Source organism: Trichoplusia ni, chromosome 7 (genome assembly GCF_003590095.1).
Source record: "Trichoplusia ni isolate ovarian cell line Hi5 chromosome 7, tn1, whole genome shotgun sequence".
In the NCBI taxonomy this organism is placed as follows: domain Eukaryota; kingdom Metazoa; phylum Arthropoda; class Insecta; order Lepidoptera; family Noctuidae; genus Trichoplusia; species Trichoplusia ni.
The window spans coordinates 1,768,602-1,790,254 of NC_039484.1; the positions used below are offsets into that span (position 1 = coordinate 1,768,602).

Consider the following 21,653-nt stretch of genomic DNA (forward strand, 5'->3'; position numbering starts at 1 on the left):
TGACCTTCGTGAAATATGTTGTCAGTGTATTGTATTTGTTATGTATAACTGTTTATTATAGTATTAATACAGAATTGCGAATTGACATTAGACCGAGGACGTCGCCGACCGGTACATGTTTCTTTGCATAAATTATCCTACTTTGTGACCGAGTAAATCAATTTCTGGGCGGTTAAATGGAAATAAGTAGCCGTTTAAATTCAGATAACAGACGTTTTGAACTTCGATTTTATTGTCAGACAACCACTGCCGACCTCGGAAAGGTTGTTAAATATTCAGTATCAGTTGTTGCTTGCGTACTAACGGCAAGTATCAGTATTACGAAGTATGCTTTCACGTTTAAATTAACAACATACACTACTTCTGTTTACAAAAGGTTACTTATAATGTAGAGCCTCAGTGAAACCTTTGTATTGATGGATTATAGGGTATCAATGGTTCTACGTGACAGGATAGTTCTGAAAGTTATACTCATTTATCGTACACATCTTCTATAACACCTACAATGAAATAATCAGTATAGATAAAAACACACACGTTTAAACACAGCTGACTATCTCAATAATCTGTAATTATCTTGAAAATGAATTGCTTTTTACACAACTAATCACAATTGAACGCTAATATTGAGTGCTTGACAGTTGACGCTATTACAATAAACTTAGAACAATTTTATTAATTTGATTTACAATTTATCATTTCTAATCGTTACACATTCTGCGATAATCTAATTCCTTTCATGGCTCTTAATAATACGTCATATCACTAAGCTTGTAACAACGTGAAGTATGTTACAAGTTCTAAAATAATATTTTCTGGGTCATTAACCTCTCTTAGTATTTGATCACTTACATAGATTTTTTGTGTGTCTGAGTGGAAACTAATCGAAACCCTACTGTGTGTTCAAGACGAGGCTGCGCATGCTGTAATGCACCATCTTGCTTTGTCATTTGAAAAATTCCTCTTTTTACGCGTTTTAAAGTTATCAGGAATGAATGGAAATTGGGTTAAAATGACACTATTGGTATCCCCTTATTTTACCAACCCATTATTTATAAATTCAGTAAGGGGTTTCATACTCTCTGTTAATACGATTTTCATTAATTCATTGGCAATGGTAAAAAGGGGAATTATGGTCATGGTTTAAATCTGATATAATCTGTTTCTATCGAGAATCATGTGAATTACTAACAACTGGATTATTTTTCCCAAAAAATCAATAAAATTGTGATATAGCAAAACTCATTATCGTGAATGTGAGTGGAGTGTACACACTGACATCACAAAGCCTTTTTGTTTTACTTAAATTGTTATCTAGGCCTACCAAAAGCCAGCATTTTATCAAGCTATAAAAATACGTTTGAAAAATACTTTTGTATTCTCAAACTATTTCATTTTTATGTGTAATCAGTTATCTTACGATTATATCGTCCCCCTGTTAACTCTATACGACACTGATTAGATACAGTACTTATATCTATTAAGAAATCGAATTCTTTATAATTACATTGTGACGGCTATGTGAAAAGCGAAAACGGCCTTACCAAAAATATCTTGATCAGCCCATTATCATATTTTTAAACACTTAAATGTTTCAATGAGAATTGACATTTCAGCTGACACTAGTTTTTTGAAGAGGTCCCACTAAATTTAACGGACGGAGATAAATTAAAACAACGTCACTATAACTTATACATTTATTTACAAATTATTCTACTCTTATGTCTAAGGTGATAATATCGTAGCCATCTGTGAGTAGCACCTATGACTTTTACATAATAGTTTTATCAAAGGCATTATTTAATCCCTAAATCTTAAATTAACTACAACGTCAAGATCTGTATAACTTATTTATTTTAACATCAGTTACTTTTTAAATATGCTATCCAAATAGCACAACAAAACTGGGAAGAATATCATTCCATGTATGAAACCAAGTACGACCAAACTGAAAAACATTCTAAAGAAAAATACTTCTATCAGCTGCGTGTAAGAAAATGCTAATACGATAATCGGAATATTCGTGAACGTGATACCGGTGATGACTGTAGCTCCTACTGTTTGGATGGCATCCGCTACTCTATCTCTCCCCTGGAGCTTACTTGTGCTATAAGCATAAGCAATGTGGCTGCAGAATTCAACAGCTATACCAATGGATACAATCAAATTGACACAAGATACGGCATTAAGAGGAATACTCCAAATGTACATGATGCCCATCATGTTTAGCACGACAAGAATTGCAGTAAACATTACTGCAAAAGTTGTTAGTAGATTAAAACCAGACGCCAATAGATTGAGTACCATGGCACCAATAAAACTGTATGATATAGTCGCGAAAGTATCTCCCCACATCGTCAAATATTGCTCGAAATAAACATAGAAAACAGAATACGGAAATACTTCGATATCTAAGCCTGTGTACTTTTTAATTGCAGCCATTATGTCATGACTGATCTCATAACCATATTTAATAGCAGTTATGTAATCTTTCGAAGTAACCAAGGAGGTATGGTAAGCCATGAAGTTAGTGTCCTGGACGGAAGCAAGGCCATCTGCGTTAAGTTCATAATTAACAGAGGCTGAATAACTGGCTAAGCCTCCTTTATTACAAATATCAGTGGGCGCATCCTGCAAAAAGAATGGAATGTATCTTTGGAAAGATTCCTTGTTTGGTCGCAGTTGGCCATTTGCGAAATCTGACTTTTCAATGACACAATACGAACACTCAGGTGAGTTGTCTGTACTTTGGCAGAATCCATTGTTTGTAGTGTTATATTTACAACAACCGCCGTATAAATTACTCCAATCAATGAAATCATCTAACCACGAATTCGAACTCGAAGCTATGTACGTTATCTCGCTGTGTTGAGATGCCAAAAATATTTGAGTGGTCAACGAGTCATCGCTACAAAGTTGTCCACCACAAATTACATTTTGATGAACCGGATCAGAAAAGTTTAATCCACTCTTGAGAACAAAATACACCGGTGGCCCTATTTTCATCAAAGTATTAACTGACTGAAGGTAGGTATATACGTAGGAATCTGTAGGTAACGCGTATTCTTGGTCTAATCCAATATCAAGTAAGGGAATGAACATGACGCTAATAGATACCATTGCCATAAATAAAATCGCTACTATGATTTTCACACGCCAATTAAGAAGGAATTTTGAATACGGTTCCATTAATCTTTGAGTGATACCTTTGTAGGAAGTCTCAGAATGCAACGGGTTTTCATCATCCAGTATTTTCTTTCGAATACAACACAGAATGTCAAATCTATTCTGAGCTGCTCGTTTGTAATCAATGGCAAGTATAGCAACAATTGTGGTCACTTGAAAAACGAATAAATAACCCAGTGAAATAGATGCGAATACCGCAAATGTCACAACAGCTGGGAAGTTAGTCAAGCTGCCGACAGCGAAACAAGTTATTTGTGTTACAGAAGAAACAAACATTGATGGACCGACCCTGCGCATCATTTCCTCAAATACCATTTTTGTTTTCTTATCAGTACTTAAGTTTTCAATAAAACCTTCTAACGATTTCAAATTACTTTTGATGTCATGTAAAGTATTAATCATAAGAAAAACGTTATCAATACCTATTGATAAAATGAAAAATGGTATGACATTGATAGCAAGTAGTGTAAGCGTAATATTAGCATACCCCATTATACCCATCGAACAGTATATCGCTAAAATAACCACAACTATACTACACACGGCAACCGTAAACTTACTGTCAATGAACCAAGTTTTAAAAGACCTAACGTTACCTAAGGCAAGTACAACATATATAAACATCAGAACATAACTGATTGCGATAGGGACGGCTTCTGCAACAGAAACTCTTTGAATTTCGTCTTCAATAGATCTTTCTGCACCATATGAAACGGCCACATAGTCAGGTTTTAGGTTTTCGTTATAGTGCTCTAACAGCTCGAGAAATTTTGCTTCCCATTCTAGAACAGGTTGCAAATCTTCTTCTAGAAGATGATTCGAAATTGGTAAGTTAATGAGTAAGGTAGTGGCACTGAGAATGTCGGTGCCTTCATAACCTCCGAATGTTATTTCAGGTTCAGACCCACCACCCCATGATGCTAAGCAATTAAAACCGTAGTGATTGTTCAAGCAGTTCTGAATGGTATTAAGATAAGTGGCATTATTAATGTCATATTTGCTATTACCTAGATAAACAGTTGCAGACATAGTAACACATTGGTCGAGAGTTGTCTTTTGACCTCGAACTGTAAGGGGAGCATAACACACGTCTTCTAAAACTACACCGCCATTATCTCGACCTATATCAATTATAGCATCTTCTAGTCTAACTAGCTCTTCTAGTGCCTCTATCCTGAATGCAGGTCCATAGGTAACGTTATTAACTTCAAATGGTTCCAGATCGAATGTTAAGAAAACTTGTGCAGCGCGGTAAAACGGTCCAAATCGACTGTTGAAATATTCAAGTTCATGGCGACTTCGAGAATCTGGGGCAGACCAAAGTTCTAAAGGATTTGCTGTTAAATTAAGGCTTATAAAGCCAAAGAACATTGAGAAACCGATCCAAGTAGTAACCATAATTACTAACACGGGGTGACTAGCAGAAAATCCTCCTATTTTCCCAAATATTTTTTGGAACAAAATAGTCAATTTGTTGACGTCTGATTTACCTTCTTTCGATTCCTTAGTTTCATTTACAAGTGATGCACGTCTGTCCTTAAAAGCTAAGAATATAAATATTAAAGTAGTTATTACGAAAAATACTACTCCTACAGAGAATCCAATACAATGAACGGACAAAACTGTACAAATATCAAGGACAACTGGTTCAGTTCCTATCGGGCACACAGCCCCACAATCCATACAACTACAGGGTAGGTCTTCGCCAAAAGTTTCATTACACGGCAAAGCACGCTTATTCATGGTATCTTCTGTAGAATTTAACCGCAAAAAATTAACTTGCACTGGAGCCAAAGGATTAGTACTCGTATCACCAGTAAATCCAAACCAAGCATCTGCATCACAAACTACTGCATTCCCACACATAATGTTTATGGCTGGCAACCCAGTCTGAGGCACAATTACGCCGGAACATGACGCATGGGCTCCTAACATGAAATCACTGTGAACTCTGTAATTTATCTCATTAATGTACTGGATGTCATCAGTGCCATTTTCTATCTGTACAATCTCCAGGAACCGTGACTGATCCATTGCACAGTTCATTTCGCAGATCTGTCTCGCGAAATTTCTGAAACATGTTGGACAACGTCCAAGAACTCCCTCGGCAAGTGTTAAACTTTCTGACATCTTGATTATTTGATGAGGTGCGCAACATGTATGTATCTGGTCATCTGGCAAATCATTCCCTTCCTCATCTTGAGCAAGAGTTGGGCATCTGTTTTTGAATATCCTGACAATTTCTTTTGCCTCTTCTTCATCTTCTATTCCTGAGATCAATTGCACTGGGTCTTTGTCGACAGGACAGGGTTTATCAAAGCCGTTCACATTGTAGCAATCACCATACATTACGCATTTTGCCGCTGCACCACTCCACATAGTCAGACATAATAGAAAAACAGCAAGGAACTTCATTTTGAAATCGGTGAGTATTGATCACTTATATTATAAATAATTCATTTTTAAAAGTTGTCAACGAACGTCTACGCCGCTTCCACGGCAACTTATAAATGGATATTTTTATACTTTGCGTGAATAAATGAAACGACTTAGTTATTCGATAACTTATCCGTATCAAATTAACGCAGGTGTGTGATAAAAGTGTTACAATGTTGTGATTACAAAGTATGGGTTCTCGGTTTTTGTCTGGTTGCAATAAAATTAAATATTTAGGTATACAGGTGCAGACGATACATAATTCGATTCGCATCCCTCGGTGAAACGATTTACAGCAACAACGGATATTGATATAATACCGATAGGCAGTAAAATATCGGAACTTTCCGGGGATAACGAACGCAGCTAACCATGACCAGAGGCAGTTGCCGGGATCAATTTAATTTGAATACTCTTAACTAAATTAATAAAGAATAATCTTCTAATATATAAAATTCCCGTGTCACGATGTTAGTTACCGTACTCCTCCGAAACGGCTTAACCGATTTTTACCAAATTTTATATGCGTATTCAGTAGGTCTGAGAATCGACCAACATCTATTTTTCTTACTCCTAACAGTTAAGGGTTGCTCACACTAAACAAAAATATTTTATTTTTTGGACGAATTTTTTTTTTTTTAATCTGAGATTTAAAATAAATACAACTAGAAATAATTTATTAGGCAAAACAACGTTTAACGGGTCAGCTAGTAAAGAATTATTTCTTAAAAATGTATAAGTTTAATAAGAGCCATCGAATTTACCGGAAATTTAATACTAATGGTAAAATGTCACGTGAGTAAAATCGTAGAACCGAAAAAACTATACACTACGTATACTGACATATTTTCTGCGCGATCTACAAACGGTACAATACTAATATTTGTAACGACAAAAATGATTGAACGAAATATAGTTTATAAAAAAAATCGCACTGTATGCACTGCATATACTCGGTCAAGATGCACATAAGTTTAGCTTAACTTTAAATTATGACTTTTGTTAGGAAAATTATAGTTGCCTAATTAGTTAATACATGTTTGAGTCTTAATATCAATCACTGCAATTTTCTTAATAAGAAAGTACCTACGGTTTTCTTTTGGCTTCGCTCTGGACATGGAAAGGAAATTTGCCCATCTTATGAAAAAAATATTGTCGCCCACCTGTCCCACAGTAGAGGAATGCATGATAAGTTGGTGGAATGTGTCCGGTGTGATGTGTTGGCATACCAACAACGGTTAACCTTAATTAATCTAAATATTTAAAAAAATTAAATTATCTCAATGTCACAATTATTTACAGGTGAGCGCTACGTGCTTTAAAGTCAGGGCCTGATTAACCCTTACGCTAATTAGGCTGCAGCCTAGGGCGCGAAGATCCGGGGGGCGCTGAAATCGTGTCTTCGTATGCACTAATCTAGCATCATTGCATCTACCCTACATCAATATTTCAACTAGACCGAGACGAAACATTAAAACTAGATGCGCTTGAGAGTCCCTGATACCTATTAGCAATAAATTTTAAAAAGCGCGCGTACTACTAACATTGACTTGTTACTCGAATCGGTCGGTGGTTGAGCGAGTGGGTAAGCTGGCAACAGAGTGCCCAGTGCGAGTTTTGTTTAATTCGTCTCTCAGGAACGCGCTTATACGTGATGATAAACAAATTTTGGAATTTAAACAATGCAACCTAAACGATAAAGAATAGAATACGATACAATCTGAGTGTGAGTGAATCTACGATACGATCTCGATTATGATTTAGAAGAAACCTTTCCAGAAGAATGCGTCCAATTGGCGCAGTTTTCAAAATCTGACACCGATACCGAGCACTCTATTTCTGCTAGAACCCCAAAGGGTTTGTTGCAGTTAATAAAACGTTTTAATATTTTATGCTTGTTCCCGAATGTGGGGATTATATTAATTTTAATTTTAAAAAATATTGGAAAGATTTGCAAATGCTAAAGTACGAAAAAAGGCTTTTGTATAATTTAATAATAATTATCTACTATAATTTTGGAATAAATCAGTAATCAGTTGCAAAAATGTTTAACTTGCATGATGCCTCTCATCTTTTTTTAAAGGCGTAGCCTCATTAGTCGCTCGTCGCTCGTTTACAGCGACAAATCTGATCACGTGACCCCATTTTAAATTTTCCCGCGATTCAAAAAGTTGCTGCTTCATGCAGTCGCTGGTCGCTCGTTTGCAGCGATAAAGATAAGCTGTGTTGCTGATTTCCTAACCTCATTCGTACCCCGTGGCAGTGATACAAATGCAGGAAATAGGATTTCATAAATCACGCTCGATCGTTTTTATTTCTTTTCTCTATTCTATAGATAGTGTATTAATTACCTATGATCTTTTCCCAGCGACAAAGCTCAACATTTTGAGCTTCATCACTACAATATATCACGTAACCTGATTTGTCGCTGCAAACGAGCTACGACCGACTCATGAGGCTACACCTTAATATAAATATTTAATTTTTAATTTTACCATGTTAAAATTTTCACACTACTACTGTACTCAGTTACTATTTTTTAGGCCGTCCGTAACACAACTAGTGGGGGCTCATCCTCATAATTAGCCTAGGGCGGTCAGAACTCTTGATCAGTCGCTGTTTAAAGTTCTTAAAAAACAATCTTTCTTATTAACTTTAAGCCTTATAGCTATTTTTAAGTATAGTATAAAAATGTCTCCAACTAGAAAACGAAAGGTACTAACTAGATAAAAGTGTTTTAATAACAGTAGAAAACCTAAAGTTCACATTTAACATTTTTTTTCCTATGCAGATAAATAAAATTGTTAAAGAAAACAATATTGCCCCGCTTTCAGTTTATCTGCTAAATTTGCAGCAAATAAGAGACATACTAAATTGATTCCCTTCAAACATTTATGTAATGTGTAATCCGCAGTATAATTAATATCTGCCATGAATAGCCACGATAATTATGAAAATCAGAAGTAAAGTGGCTAAAAAAACAATTCATTTACATGTAAATAGTCGTAAACGAAGATGTAGGTAACCATAGCCATTCAAGTACTGTTGCTAAGGTTGAGGCTAGCATAAGAATAAAACTGGCAGGCATGATAATAAACAACAAAAATATCGGTGTATGTTGGTGAAGTTTTGCCTAATTTTTTTCTTTGACATTATCATTCTCATTTCAGCCTAGACCCTAGTTTTTCATAGCTTCTCGAACATATATGTATATCAGCAGGGAAAATGTAAACAACGTCACTGTTAATAAACTTATACATTTATTGGGAATCTTATGCTAGTCTTATGTCTAAGCCGATGATATCATCTTTGTTTTACTCTAATGACTTTTACATAACATGTTTAATCAGAACAATTATTTAATTGCTAAATGTTACATTAACAACAACTTCAAGATCTGTTTATTTTGACATCAGTTACTGTTTAAATGTACTATCTAAATAACACAAGAAAACTGGGAAGAATACCATCCCATGTAAGAATCCAAGTATGACCAAACTGAAGAACATTCTAAAGAAAAATACTTCTATCAGCTGCGTGTAAGAAAATGCTAATACGATAATCGGAATATTCGTGAACGTGATACCGGTGATGACTGTAGCTCCTACTGATTGGATGGCATCCGCTACTCTATCTCTCCCCTGGAGCCTACTTGTGCTATAAGCATAAGCGATGTGGCTGCAGAATTCAACAGCTATACCAATGGATACAATCAAATTGACACAAGACACGGCATTAAGAGGAATACTCCAAATGTACATGATGCCCATCATGTTTAGCACGACAAGAATTGCAGTAAACATTACTGCAAAAGTTGTCAGTAGATTAAAACCAGACGCCAATAGATTGAGTACCAGGGCACCAATAAAACTGTATGATATAGTCGTGAAAGTATCTCCCCACATCGTCAGATATTGCTCGAAATAAACAAAAAAAACAGAATACGGAAATACTTCAACATCTAAGCCTGTGTGAAGTTTAATTGCAGAAGTAATGTTATCACTGATTTCATATGCATATTTAATAGCAGTTATGTAATCTTTCGAAGTAGCCAGGGAGGTATGGTAAGCCATGAAGTTAGTGTCCTGGACGGAAGCAAGGCCATCTGCGTTAAGTTCGTAATTAACAGAGGCTGAATAACTGGCTAAGCCTCCTTTGTTACAATCAACAGTGGGCGCATCTTGCAAAAAGAATGGAATGTATCTTTGGAAAGATTCCTTGTTTGGTCGCAATTGGCCATTTGCATAATCTGACTTCTCAATGACACAATACGAACACTCTGTTGAATTGTCTGTACTTTGGCAGAATCCATTGTTTGTAGTGTTATATTTACAACAACCGCCGTATAAATTACTCCAATCAATGAAATCATCTAACCACGAATTCGAACTCGAAGCTATGTACGTTATCTCGCTGTGTTGAGATGCCAAAAATATTTGAGTGGTCAACGAGTCATCGCTACAAAGTTGTCCACCACAAATTACGTTTTGATGAACCGGATCAGAAAAGTTTAATCCACTCTTGAGAACAAAAAACACCGGTGGCCCAAGTTTCAAAAGACTGTTAACTGACTGAAGGTAGGTATATACGTAGGAATCTCTAGGTAACGAGTATTCTTGGTCCAATCCAATTTCAAGTTGAGGAATAAGCATAACACTTATAGATACCATTGCCATAAATAAAATCGCTACTATGATTTTCACACGCCAATTCAGAAGGAATTTTGAGTATGGTTCCATTAATCTTTGAGTGATACCTTTGTAGGAAGTCTCAGAATGCAACGGGCTTTCATCATCCAGTATTTTCTTTCGAATGCAACACAGAATGTCAAATCTATTCTGAGCTGCTCGTTTGTAATCAATGGCAAGTATAGCAACAACTGTGGTCACTTGAAAAACGAATAAATAACCCAGTGAAATAGATGCGAATATCGCAAATGTCACAACAGCTGGGAAATTAGTCAGGCTGCCGACAGCGAAACAAGTTATTTGTGTTACAGAAGAAACAAACATCGATGGACCGACCCTGCGCATCATTTCCTCAAATACCATTTTTGTTTTCTTATCAGTACTTAAGTTTTCATTAAAACCTTCTAACGATTTCAAATTACTTTTGATGTCATGTAAAGTATTAATCATAAGAAAAACGTTGTCAATACCTATTGATAAAATGAAAAACGGTATGACATTGATAGCAAGTAGTGTAAGCGTAACATTCGCATACCCCATTGTACCCATCGAACAAAATATCGCTAAAATTACTACAACAACACTACATACAGCGACTGTGAATTTACTGTCAATGAACCACGTTTTAAAAGACCTCACGTTTCCTAGAGCAAGTACAACATATATAAACATCAGGACATAGCTGATTGCGATAGGGACGGCTTCTGCAACAGAAACTCTTTGAATCTCGTCTTCGATTGATCTTTCTGTACCATAAGACACGACCACATAGTCTGGTTTCAGGTTCTCGTTATAGTGCTCTAAAAGCTCGAGAAATTTTGCTTCCCATTCTAGAACAGGCTGCAAGTCTTCTGCTAGAAGATAATTGGTAATCGGTATGTTAATGACTAAGGTGGTTGCACTTAATATTTCGTTGCCGTCATAGCCTCCGAATGTGAGTTCAGGGATGGAACCTCCACCCCATGATGCCAAGCAATTCAAAGCGTAATGATTATTAATACAGTTTTGAATAATTCCAAGATAAGTGGCATTATTAATATCATACTGGTCATTACCTAGATAAACAGTTGCAGACATAATAGCACATTGGTCGAGAGTTGTTTTTTGACCTCGAACTGTAAGGGGAGCATAACACACGTCTTCTAAAACTACACCCCCATTATCTCGACCTATATCAATTATAGCCTTTTCCAGTCTAACAAGCTCTTCTAATGCTTCTAGCCTGAATGCAGGCCCGTAGGTAACGTTATTAACTTCAAATGGATCCAGATCGAATGTTAAGAAAACTTGTGCAGCGCGGTAAAACGGACCAAATCGACTGTTGAAATATTCAAGTTCATGGCGACTTCGAGAATCTGGGGCAGACCAAAGTTCTAAAGGATTTGCTGTTAAATTAAGGCTTAATAAGCCAAAGAACATTGAGAAACCGATCCAAGTAGTAACCATAATTACTATCACGGGGTGACTAGCAGAAATTCTCCCAATGGTTCCAAATATTTTTTGAAACATAAGAGTTAACTTGTTGACGTCCGGTTTCCCTTCTTTCGATTCCTTAGATTTATTTATAAGTGATGAACGTCTGTCTTTAAAAGCTAAGAATATAAAAATTATAGTAGTTATTACGAAAAATACTACTCCTACAGAAAATCCAATACAATGAACGGACAAAACTGTACAAATATCAAGGACAACTGGTTCAGTTCCTATCGGGCACACAGCCCCACAATCCACACAACTACACGGTAGGTCTTCATCAAATGTTTCATTGCACGGTAAAGCACGTTTGTTCATTGTATCTTCCGTAGAGTTTTTCCTTAGAAAATTTATTTGCAATGGTGTCATATAATTAGCATCAGCATCACCAATAAAACCAAACCAAGCATCTGCGTCACAAACTACTGCATTCCCGCACATGAGATTTATGGCTGGTAACCCAGACTGAGGCACTATGACCCCGGCGCATGACGCATGGGCTCCCAACATGAAATCACTATGCACTCTGTAATCTATTTCATTTACGTATTCGATATCATTTGTCCCCTTTAGTGTGTATACGTCCATAAACCGTGATTGATCTACAGCACAAGTCATTTCGCAGACCTGTCTCGCGAAATTTCTTAAACATGTTGGGCAACGTCCAAGAACCCCCTCGGCGAAAGTTAATCCTTCTGACAACTTGATAATTTGATCAGGTGAGCAACAAGTATATATCTGGTCGTCCGGCAAATCGTTCCCTTCCTCGTCTTGGACAAAACTTGGGCATCTGTTTTTTAAAATACTGACGATTTCTTTTGCTTCTTCTTCATCTTCTATTCCTGAGATCAATTGCACTGGTTCTATGTCTGCTGGACATGGCTTATCCAATCCGTCCACATTATAGCATTCTCCATACATACGGCATCTAGCCGTTGCACCGCTCCACAAACTAAGAAATAATACGAACGCAGTCACAAACTTCATATTGGAGAACTCGCCAATAATTAAGCACTAATAACATTAATAAGTCTACAAACTACTACTAACTAACATTTTTTCACCATTCGTGTTAACCGTTCCTGCGCTAACTTATAAATGAGAATTTCAATAATTTTCCCGTTAAATATAATATACATGTATCAAATAAACGCAGGTGGTCTGATAAAAGTAGTACAGTTTTTAAAAGATAATCATGATTACAATTACAGCAATAAATTAGTAACCACACACCTGCAGACGACGTTAGATCCATTTTCCGAAGTAGGATGACGTAAACACGAAATCGTCTGGAAATTTACAGGGTGTTTCAGATATCAACTTAAAGCGATAACTGATGAAACAGAATATATTGAATCCTAGCATATGTTAAGTAAATAACTAACCCAAAGCAGCCTGAGAATATGCGTCTGCTTGCCCATATTACTGTCAAACAAAATAATGTTATATATTTCTGACCTCTCTGATCCCTCTATTTCTATTTAATTGGAACTTATGTGGTTCGCTTATTTATACTGTATTACGTAAAAAATATCATGTGTTACATTATTAGTGATATGGGAGGTAGACGACAGGCAATTGGGTATTTTACTAAATACCTCATGAAAGGAGTCCGTCAGAGAAATTTCCAAAAATATCGGATAACTACTTCCTTGGGTTTCTTACTCAAAAGCTCAGCTGTTATTAAATTAGACTCCAAAATGAAGACCGAAGTTAAGCAACGGTTTGTTTTTCTATACCCTATTTTTTCGGAACTCTAAGTGTCGTGAGTCAGTTTCACTCTTGACCGATTTATTTTATTATACCGCTTGAACGAAAAATATACATGTACAAATCTCGTGTGACGTCACTTATCAGCTCTCATGTGTGATAAACAGGTGAAGTTTTTAGCTTCCACTTTTCTATACGTTTCGCCACTTGCGTTTTAACTACGTGATTTTTATTGACATAATAAAAAAATGCGTATCCAATGTCTTTCAGAAATCTCTGTCGTATTTATTAGATTTTTTTAAGTAAAAAGCCCTACTGAATACAAAGATTATGAGTATGTCAGTGGCCTCTTCGCGCTCAAACGGCTTGCCTTAATTTGATAAACCTGTTTATGGGTGACAACCTACATTAACACGTACCGAAGGTCAGCTGCAATCGCAAACTAATGTTAAATACCTATTAAAGTTTCCTTTTCAATGAACTTTTTGTTCATTGCGTCATAATTAAGATTTTACTCGATAACTCGATTGAGGACTATTTTTTCTATTCAAAATACAACAAGCTACCTAACTTAAATATTGGCAAGACATATCGAGCTGTTTGGGGTAGAACCCATTTGGCGTCAATTACTTGGGAACACCTGCGTCCTGGATGAAGGGATCGATAGGCGTGGCCGGCCGGGATTGGCGGGAAACGCGACTGGGCGGGATCGAGATGCTGGGACCAAGAGTGCACAGACATGGATAAGAATACAGAAGCTACGAAATGTGAACATGGCTTTATCGTTTCAAACTGAAGCAGAATTAGCAGTCCTTGATGATTATTTTTGCGTTTCATGGATAACCTCTTCAAGTAAACGATAACAATTTTATGTAAAAAGATCAATACTGCAACGAGTTTAAATGGATAGAGGTCTAAACCTATTTGTAGGACATGGATAGGGAAGAGTAAGAATAAGAAAATGTATTTGCTTTTATTTTTTTAGAAAATCACGTAATCGAGGCACATCCTGTTTTCCGTTTCCTTTATTTATTATTAGGTATAATTAGTCTAACGATATAAAATAAACAATGACTCATTGTTACTGTTTTTAGTGGTTACCGATAAATGAAAGTTGATAAGGCATAGAATCGTATGACAATGATGTAATCGGTCATTACGAAACGTACTTTAGTTTCAATGATTTCTCAATTTTGTTTTTGATATTAAACTGAATTCTTAATTTTGCTAACAACACAATTTCGGATTTATGAAGATAACACTATTAAGATTAATATAAAAATCATAGATTAGTTTACTTTAACTAAAGTAATATCATGTCAATTATTTTAATTTCACGAAATTAATCTACAACGGACATCTATCTAATAAAAGTAATAATGCTGTTAAACAATTTGTGTTATTGAATCATAGCAGTTAAATAATATAGAGTACAAACCTCATGTCTTGATCCAAAAAATGTATGAGCCACTTTCAAAACATTTTATACTTCACTTCATTAGTTAACATAATACAATAAATAAATAAAATAAAATACTAAATTTCAAGAACAAATGAATAAAAAATAATGCATAAAATAATCGAATGATATTTCAGAATTTAAAAAACGAACACAGAAAAAGAAAACAAAATGGCTATATTTAAAAAGAAAAAAAACATAACTCATGTTCTGGCGGGAAATAATATATTGAGCATTCTGAGTATTGTTTTTATTACTTTTAAATGTTATTTGGCAACGCCCCTGCGACAGGGATGGTCCATCCCCTTTTACGCGGAATAAAAGCCAAGGGATGCTGCCATCTCTGTTAGTTTGAAACAGTGTCGACCCGGGATGGTACATTTAAAATATTCCTATAAAAATAATATTTTGCTTAACAAATTGGTGGCGAAAAACTGTGTTTTATAGTGTCGTTTTTTTAAAGAATGTAGTAAAGGACTTTTTTGAGAGTGGTTAGGTATTACATAACGTAAGTGTTTGAAATTCATTTTTAATGTACTACTTAACGAAAAAGGTTTAAGATGTAAATGGAACTTAAATATTTTATAATAAATTAAGTGCTGCTAAGAAAAAAAAATAGGTTAATGTATTTTAAATTAATATAAATACATATCTAGCTAGGAGCTACTACAAGATATTCGCTATCAAAACAGTATACATAAAAAAAAGAATTTAAAGAAAAAAAAGTGTTTCTTTTTTATAAATGTCATAAGTTGAAGTTTAATACCATTTAAGTAATTAATCCATTTTCCTATAAAATAAAATGGTGACTTAATTTTTAACGATTTATATTTATTATATCTAGTTTTATTTAGCTGTACAAAATAAATAATTCAAGGCTGGCAATAAAAACAAAGTGACGTCACGTTACCCAACGTACTCCGTTAACACAACCCTTAAGTCACGTATGTTTTGATTCCTGATCAAATCGAATTGACTGGCCACAAATATAAAACCACAGTGTAAAAATAAACAGTAGTATATGTCATGGGCAACCTTTCCTATATTTAGATAATTGCCTACATATTATGTAAAATCCTGAGGTCAATCTTTTCAAAAACAGATACGACTTAAATTAAGTGTTTTCATTCACACGGTATAAAGCGTCTTATTTAATACTGCTAATTGATTCCAGGGTAAGCCTTAACTAATGACTTTTAATTTAAAGTATACAATACTATATTGGTACATTATAAAGAAAGCTTAATAACAAAGTGGTCAGTCTGGCATAAAACTCTGAATTGAAACATTAACACAACCTTTTGCGGGTACCGTATCGTACCGTTTAGTTTGACCGCTAGATTTTTAGAGTTCCGTACGAAACCGATTTTTTTTTCGGAAATATGTCTTTCATATAATAAACTTGAAGTAGGTACTTACATTCCAATAAAATCTTTATAGTCCTACTGTATCTGCTGCCCTGTGGCATATTCTCGAGATAAATAATACAGCACGCGTTCACACCTCGCACTAAGCGAGCTCTTTAGGGGATAATAAATCCGTATTTATTCTTTTTATATTGCCCCCAACCCTTCTGGTAATCGAATCAAACCCGCTAACCGTATCGAATCGATTCCTTTGATGGTGTTCTTACACTTGTTTAGAAGTAAGTAATTGTATCGAGGATGGAATCGGACAGCTGATTTTAGGCCTTTAATTGCATCTATTACCCAGTTTCCTAAGAGAGATTATACTAAGTACAAAAATTATATCATGGGCGAACATTTTTGTTCCTTTTGATCAAGTTTCACTTGTTATATTAGGTTTAAACAATGATTTAGTTTCCTCTTGTCCATTCTACTATTTTTAACGTAACCCTCCCTTAATTGGGATTTGAATTCTAGTGTGTGTGTGTGTGTGTGTAATGAAATTGAAACCTAACTCGTATTGACAAAAAATACTTTCCTGTTACTAAATATATTTCTCTTTTGACTACAGAGTCACCATGAAGAGTTGGTTGGAGACAGCTAGTAGCATGGAGGATGGCTCCCTGTCGTGTATGCTGGCAGAGCCCCGGGAGGCCCTACTGCCCATCACCGGCAGAGAAAACCTGGCGCCAAGGAAAAGGTAATCAAGACCAGTAATAATTTCAACTGAACTGTCAACACTGTCAACAAGTGTCACAATTTTAATTGATAATAGTTCCTGCAAGATCTGTAACAAAGTAAATGACTTATTTGAATTTAATCAATCAACTGCCGCGGTCCTATCGTGGCACAGCTCCACCACACTACCGATCCGATGCTTTTAGCATCAAGTCCTGACCTGAAATCATCATGATTCCATCGAATGCTCTTTTTTCTCTTTTGGGGGTGGGTACGGATAGTTTCAGACGTCATCCGAGTTTTTGTGTCGGCAATGCGTTGCAATCCTTCATATACCGCGGGCTTCTACCAGCCAGTAGTGTGGGCCGGTCACTTTCTCGTGTTGTGAGGAGGCCGACGTGTAAAGACCATCGGCCTCCTCGCCTCATATTGGGAAAACATCCATAGGACCAAATGTGGCCCAACTCTCGAATGCTCTACTCAACGAAGGGGCAACCCTTCGCGGTTTGCTTCCTTCTGCTCCAGTGGCCATTCCTTCAACAGATCGAACCATAGTGGGTTCTTAGGTTTACGCGAATGTTAGACATTGAAATGAAACTACTTTTACACGGTCTGCCCGTGACCATGATACCTGAAAAGGTTTCGAAACGTCGGGAACTAAAATCTAAAATTAAACCGCGATAAAATCCGTAAAAGTAGTTTCATTTCAAGATCGAACCATCCTTCTGCCACTATAGCATATAATATTTCTGATTTTATTCTTAAGAAACTCCGAGTATAGCTGGCGCTATAGCTCTCTGATGTTAATTACTTATATAAAAAGAAAAATACTTAAGCAATGTTATCAAAAATGATAGTGGTATTTTGTGATAGTCATTCTGTATGAGTCAGAAGATTTATTCGAACTAGACATGCATACCTATAGGTATACTGTGGCTGGTCGGTCTGCTGAACTTAGTCACAGTAAGTTAGTCTTTTGGTTTTAAGGCTGTTTTCACTGACTTCAAATAATTACCTGACGCTGTCCCCACAAACTTGACACACGATATACTTATATTCATTTAAGGCATTATTAATTATCGAATGTATTGCGTTATGTATTGTAAACGGACAGCGTGCTGCTGGGGAGATTGTTGAATCGTTTCTTCTCTAGCAGCGAAAGCTTAGGAAGCGGTGATGAGCGAGCGAATCTGGGTTCTGTCCATTCAATCGACATTCAAAAAGTGGTACTTAGTAGCCTAATTTAAATTAATGGCTTTTGATTTTATTCATTTACTTGGGTAAATGAATAAAATTGGTTCAATTGATTCAGTGTTAAGTATGTGTGGCGACAAACATGTTGTTATTTAAGCACGTCACTTACCAAAGTTCGTTTAATGCCAAAGTAAGTCTAATCACTATTATTACCTGTATCTACTTTACCTATCAGTATAGACTAACTGATAAGCTGATACCATCGGTATGACTAATACAATTGATTCACAACACCTGAGGTCGCAAGCTATTTTGTTTTGGGGCTAATCCGTAAATTCATAATTAGGAGAATGAGGTATATGAAAGCTGCGTTTCCATTCAGCATACTTACCAAGGGAGAAACTTACTTAGAAAACGAGAGAATAGCTTCTCTTTTCTGTTGTTTGGTTCTCAAAAACTCAAACCTAGCTTCACATCCCTGATTGGAATAGATGCTCAGTGGTGCAAATATCTCATTCTACTAAATTAGTTGGAGTTTGCGCAATGCACAATTATACCCGATAATTGTGCATTGCGGTCAGTTAAACATTTCCCTCCGTAGTGTACCTCCAGTAGGTAAAGACTAGTTTCGGACTCACCTTAAACTCTCTTTGAAATGTTTAAAAAAAACTGCGGACATATTTTTGCCATATTTTAACAATATTTTTTTATTGTTAAGATACGGGCGGAGAAAGAAAATTGTTAGGGATTAGAAATGTACGAAAATTTCCAGTGACATTCTATTCACTGTAGGTAATGTAACCAATTCTCGTTTGCGGGAAAACTAAATGAAAATTGAAACAAGTATTCCGTCATTCCTATTATAGACAATAGGTATAATTAGTGTAATATCTGAATACTGAGATTTATCAATTACAAAAGACATCATGTGCAACACTACTCACCTGAAAGTTAATTAACAGATAATCAATCCTACATTGTAATTAAAGCCTTTTTAAGCGGGCTTTATGATATGATTCAACATTTACTATCTAAAACCACATTTGCGATAAATGGTTGATGGCTTTTAAAAAGGTTTAAATTGGCGGAGTGATCGCAAACGCGAACATTGTACGTATGCATACGTAGATCCTGGTAGAAAAAAGTGTTCTATTCGTAGGTATCATCTATCATCTCATCATCATCGGCCTGGCCTTTTCCCAACTACGTCGGGTCGGCTAACTGGATTTAGCTAAGTACACGTGTTTTACAAGGAGCGACTGCTTATCTGACCTCCTCAACCCAGTTACCTGGGCAATACGATACCCCTTGGTTGTACCTGTAACGACTTTCAAAGTAGGAATAACAGCCGGGACCCACAATTTAACGTGCCTTCCGAAACACGGTCGTAGGTCCTGTATATTTACTCAATTAATATTGTTACAGAGACCGAACCTTAGAGCCCTGCGCGATATCCGAAGAGGCATACTTATCAAGTGGAGCTGGTTCTCCTTGCGCAGGACTGTCCCGCGAAGAACGACGCAGAAGACGTAGGGCTACCCTAAAGTACAGAACAGCACACGCCACCCGGGAGAGGATCCGTGTCGAAGCATTCAATGCGGCCTTCGCAGCCCTACGCCGTCTCCTACCAACATTACCCCCGGACAAAAAGCTGTCCAAAATTGAAATCCTCCGTCTAGCTATCTGCTATATCGCTTATCTAAACCACGTTTTAGATGCTTAAGATTGCAATTATTAACTTCAGACGTAGCGATCACTACTAATAATACACCCGGAGCAAATCTTATCAACATTGCTCCCAGACAACAATTACGATCGACTAAAAAATTTCCTCGCGCGCGAGTTAAATCGCGCAAATGCATTGAATTGACAAATGAAAGTCACATGGCAAAGAATGTCATTGCTGCCCTATAAATTTTAACAAATAGAACAGAAAAAAAAGTAGTTAGATCTGATACATCGCCTATCTTAGATGGTAGATCCTGGAACCATTCATCAACATTTGCATCTGTATCAGTCATCAGATACTGCCAACATTACCCTAAATTATCCACCAAACATGCTCTTATTCTTGATAGTGTCTATCAAGTATAATAGCATGGAAACGCAGTGAAAGCGTTGTCTAATTACATAGTTCGGCGAAAAAATAAAACACTATCGGATATTTAAATGTTCCTTTAAGCTATCTGTCCTGCTTGTGTCCGTCACGTGTTAGATACTTAAGGCCCCATATCTAAGATAACGATAAGTTATCTGTTAATTAGGTCTATATCATTCCCGTATCACCTGTACATTTAATATACTTATTAATTCACAATCAATCATTTCGAAGCCGCTCTTGATAAAAAGAATGCCTTTGACCAACAAAAGAACGTATCTTTGACTTGGAGTTGATTGTCAACGTATTCATATTTAGTTTCTAACTTATTGTTTAGCTCAGAGGGCTTATTAGCAACTTAATCCAACGGCCAAGACTGTTGGGGTTTGCTTCCAGTCCAATCGGATACATATATGTACCAGTATTTTGCAAGGAGCGGCTGCTTATATGACCTCTTCAACTCAGTAACCAGGGCAACACGTTACCTCTCAGCAAGACTGGTTGTCAGATTTTCTAGCTTCTAACTACCACCGTCAAAGATGTATTAAAAATGGCCGGAGTCTAAACTTTCAAGTGCATTCCGAAACACAGAGAAACTCGTCATGACATACATGGTCACCTATCCACAGACTGTATCAAGCGTAGCTTCACCTGTGATGGATCAACTTGTGCAGTTGTAACTGAGCCACGAGATTCTAGTTCAACCATTTCCTTAAAGTAATTTTAATGTCAATTGTAGAAACGTGATAATATACGACACTGCGTGGAGTGGCGTATCTCTTACACAATAATTTTACTGTAAAGGTGATGGAGGAACTCTGCAGTCTTTTGTCCACATGGATTCTGCCCTAAGTAAAGTTGCTGTAATTTAAAAAAAAGCGAGACAGAGTAATTTTGATGTGGTAGAGCAGGATCTCGCTTACTCAATTAAAAGTATTATTTAGTAGTAATGGTAGGCTCCTAGTCATAGCCTATTCTCTCTAGTCCTTGTCTTCCTATTAATTTATTCTAGTTTTTTAGCCTGTAAATAAAAGTAGTTGTAATTTAAGTAGCTAATACTTTAATTTATTATATTATATTAAATAGCTGATATTTTCAATCCATCGTTCTAGTCACAATTTTATGGTGTAATCTACATGTTTCATTTTTATTAAAATTGCTGTACATATTAAAAGATTTTAAGTTAAAATGGTTTTGTTTAATTCATGCGAATTTTATTCCATACCTACCATACCATACCTTCTAGCGCTCTTGTTTAAATTATTTAATAGCTTATCTGTGTTTAAAACAGGAGGTGAGCTAATTGGTGCCATTTGAGTCTGAAA

General features: G+C 36.1%; 3 protein-coding genes across 4 annotated transcripts; 1 reads left to right on the plus strand and 2 right to left on the minus strand.

The window, feature by feature from the left end:
- Positions 1–1,683: 1,683 nt before the first annotated feature.
- Positions 1,684–5,703, minus strand: LOC113496101 (NPC intracellular cholesterol transporter 1 homolog 1b-like). The gene has a single exon (XM_026875215.1). The coding sequence runs from the start codon at positions 5,599–5,601 to the stop codon at positions 1,867–1,869; it is 3,735 nt and encodes a 1,244-aa protein (XP_026731016.1). The 5' UTR covers positions 5,602–5,703; the 3' UTR covers positions 1,684–1,866.
- A 3,160-nt stretch (positions 5,704–8,863) lies between these two features.
- LOC113495939 (NPC intracellular cholesterol transporter 1 homolog 1b-like) lies at positions 8,864–12,867 on the minus strand. The gene has a single exon (XM_026874942.1). It carries the CDS (start codon positions 12,768–12,770, stop codon positions 9,039–9,041), a length of 3,732 nt encoding a protein of 1,243 aa, XP_026730743.1. The 5' UTR covers positions 12,771–12,867; the 3' UTR covers positions 8,864–9,038.
- Positions 12,868–15,132: 2,265 nt separating this feature from the next.
- Positions 15,133–20,599, plus strand: LOC113496129 (helix-loop-helix protein 1). 2 transcript variants are annotated; one of them, XM_026875253.1, is made up of 3 exons: positions 15,133–15,460; positions 16,930–17,058; positions 19,656–20,599. In XM_026875253.1, the coding sequence occupies exons 2-3, from the start codon at positions 16,937–16,939 to the stop codon at positions 19,951–19,953; spliced, it is 420 nt and encodes a 139-aa protein (XP_026731054.1). In that variant the 5' UTR covers positions 15,133–15,460; positions 16,930–16,936; the 3' UTR covers positions 19,954–20,599. The 2 variants fall into 2 exon arrangements, with proteins under 2 accessions (XP_026731054.1, XP_026731053.1); XM_026875252.1 differs by lacking the exon at positions 15,133–15,460 and having other exon boundaries at positions 16,868–17,058.
- The last annotated feature ends 1,054 nt before the right edge of the window (positions 20,600–21,653 follow it).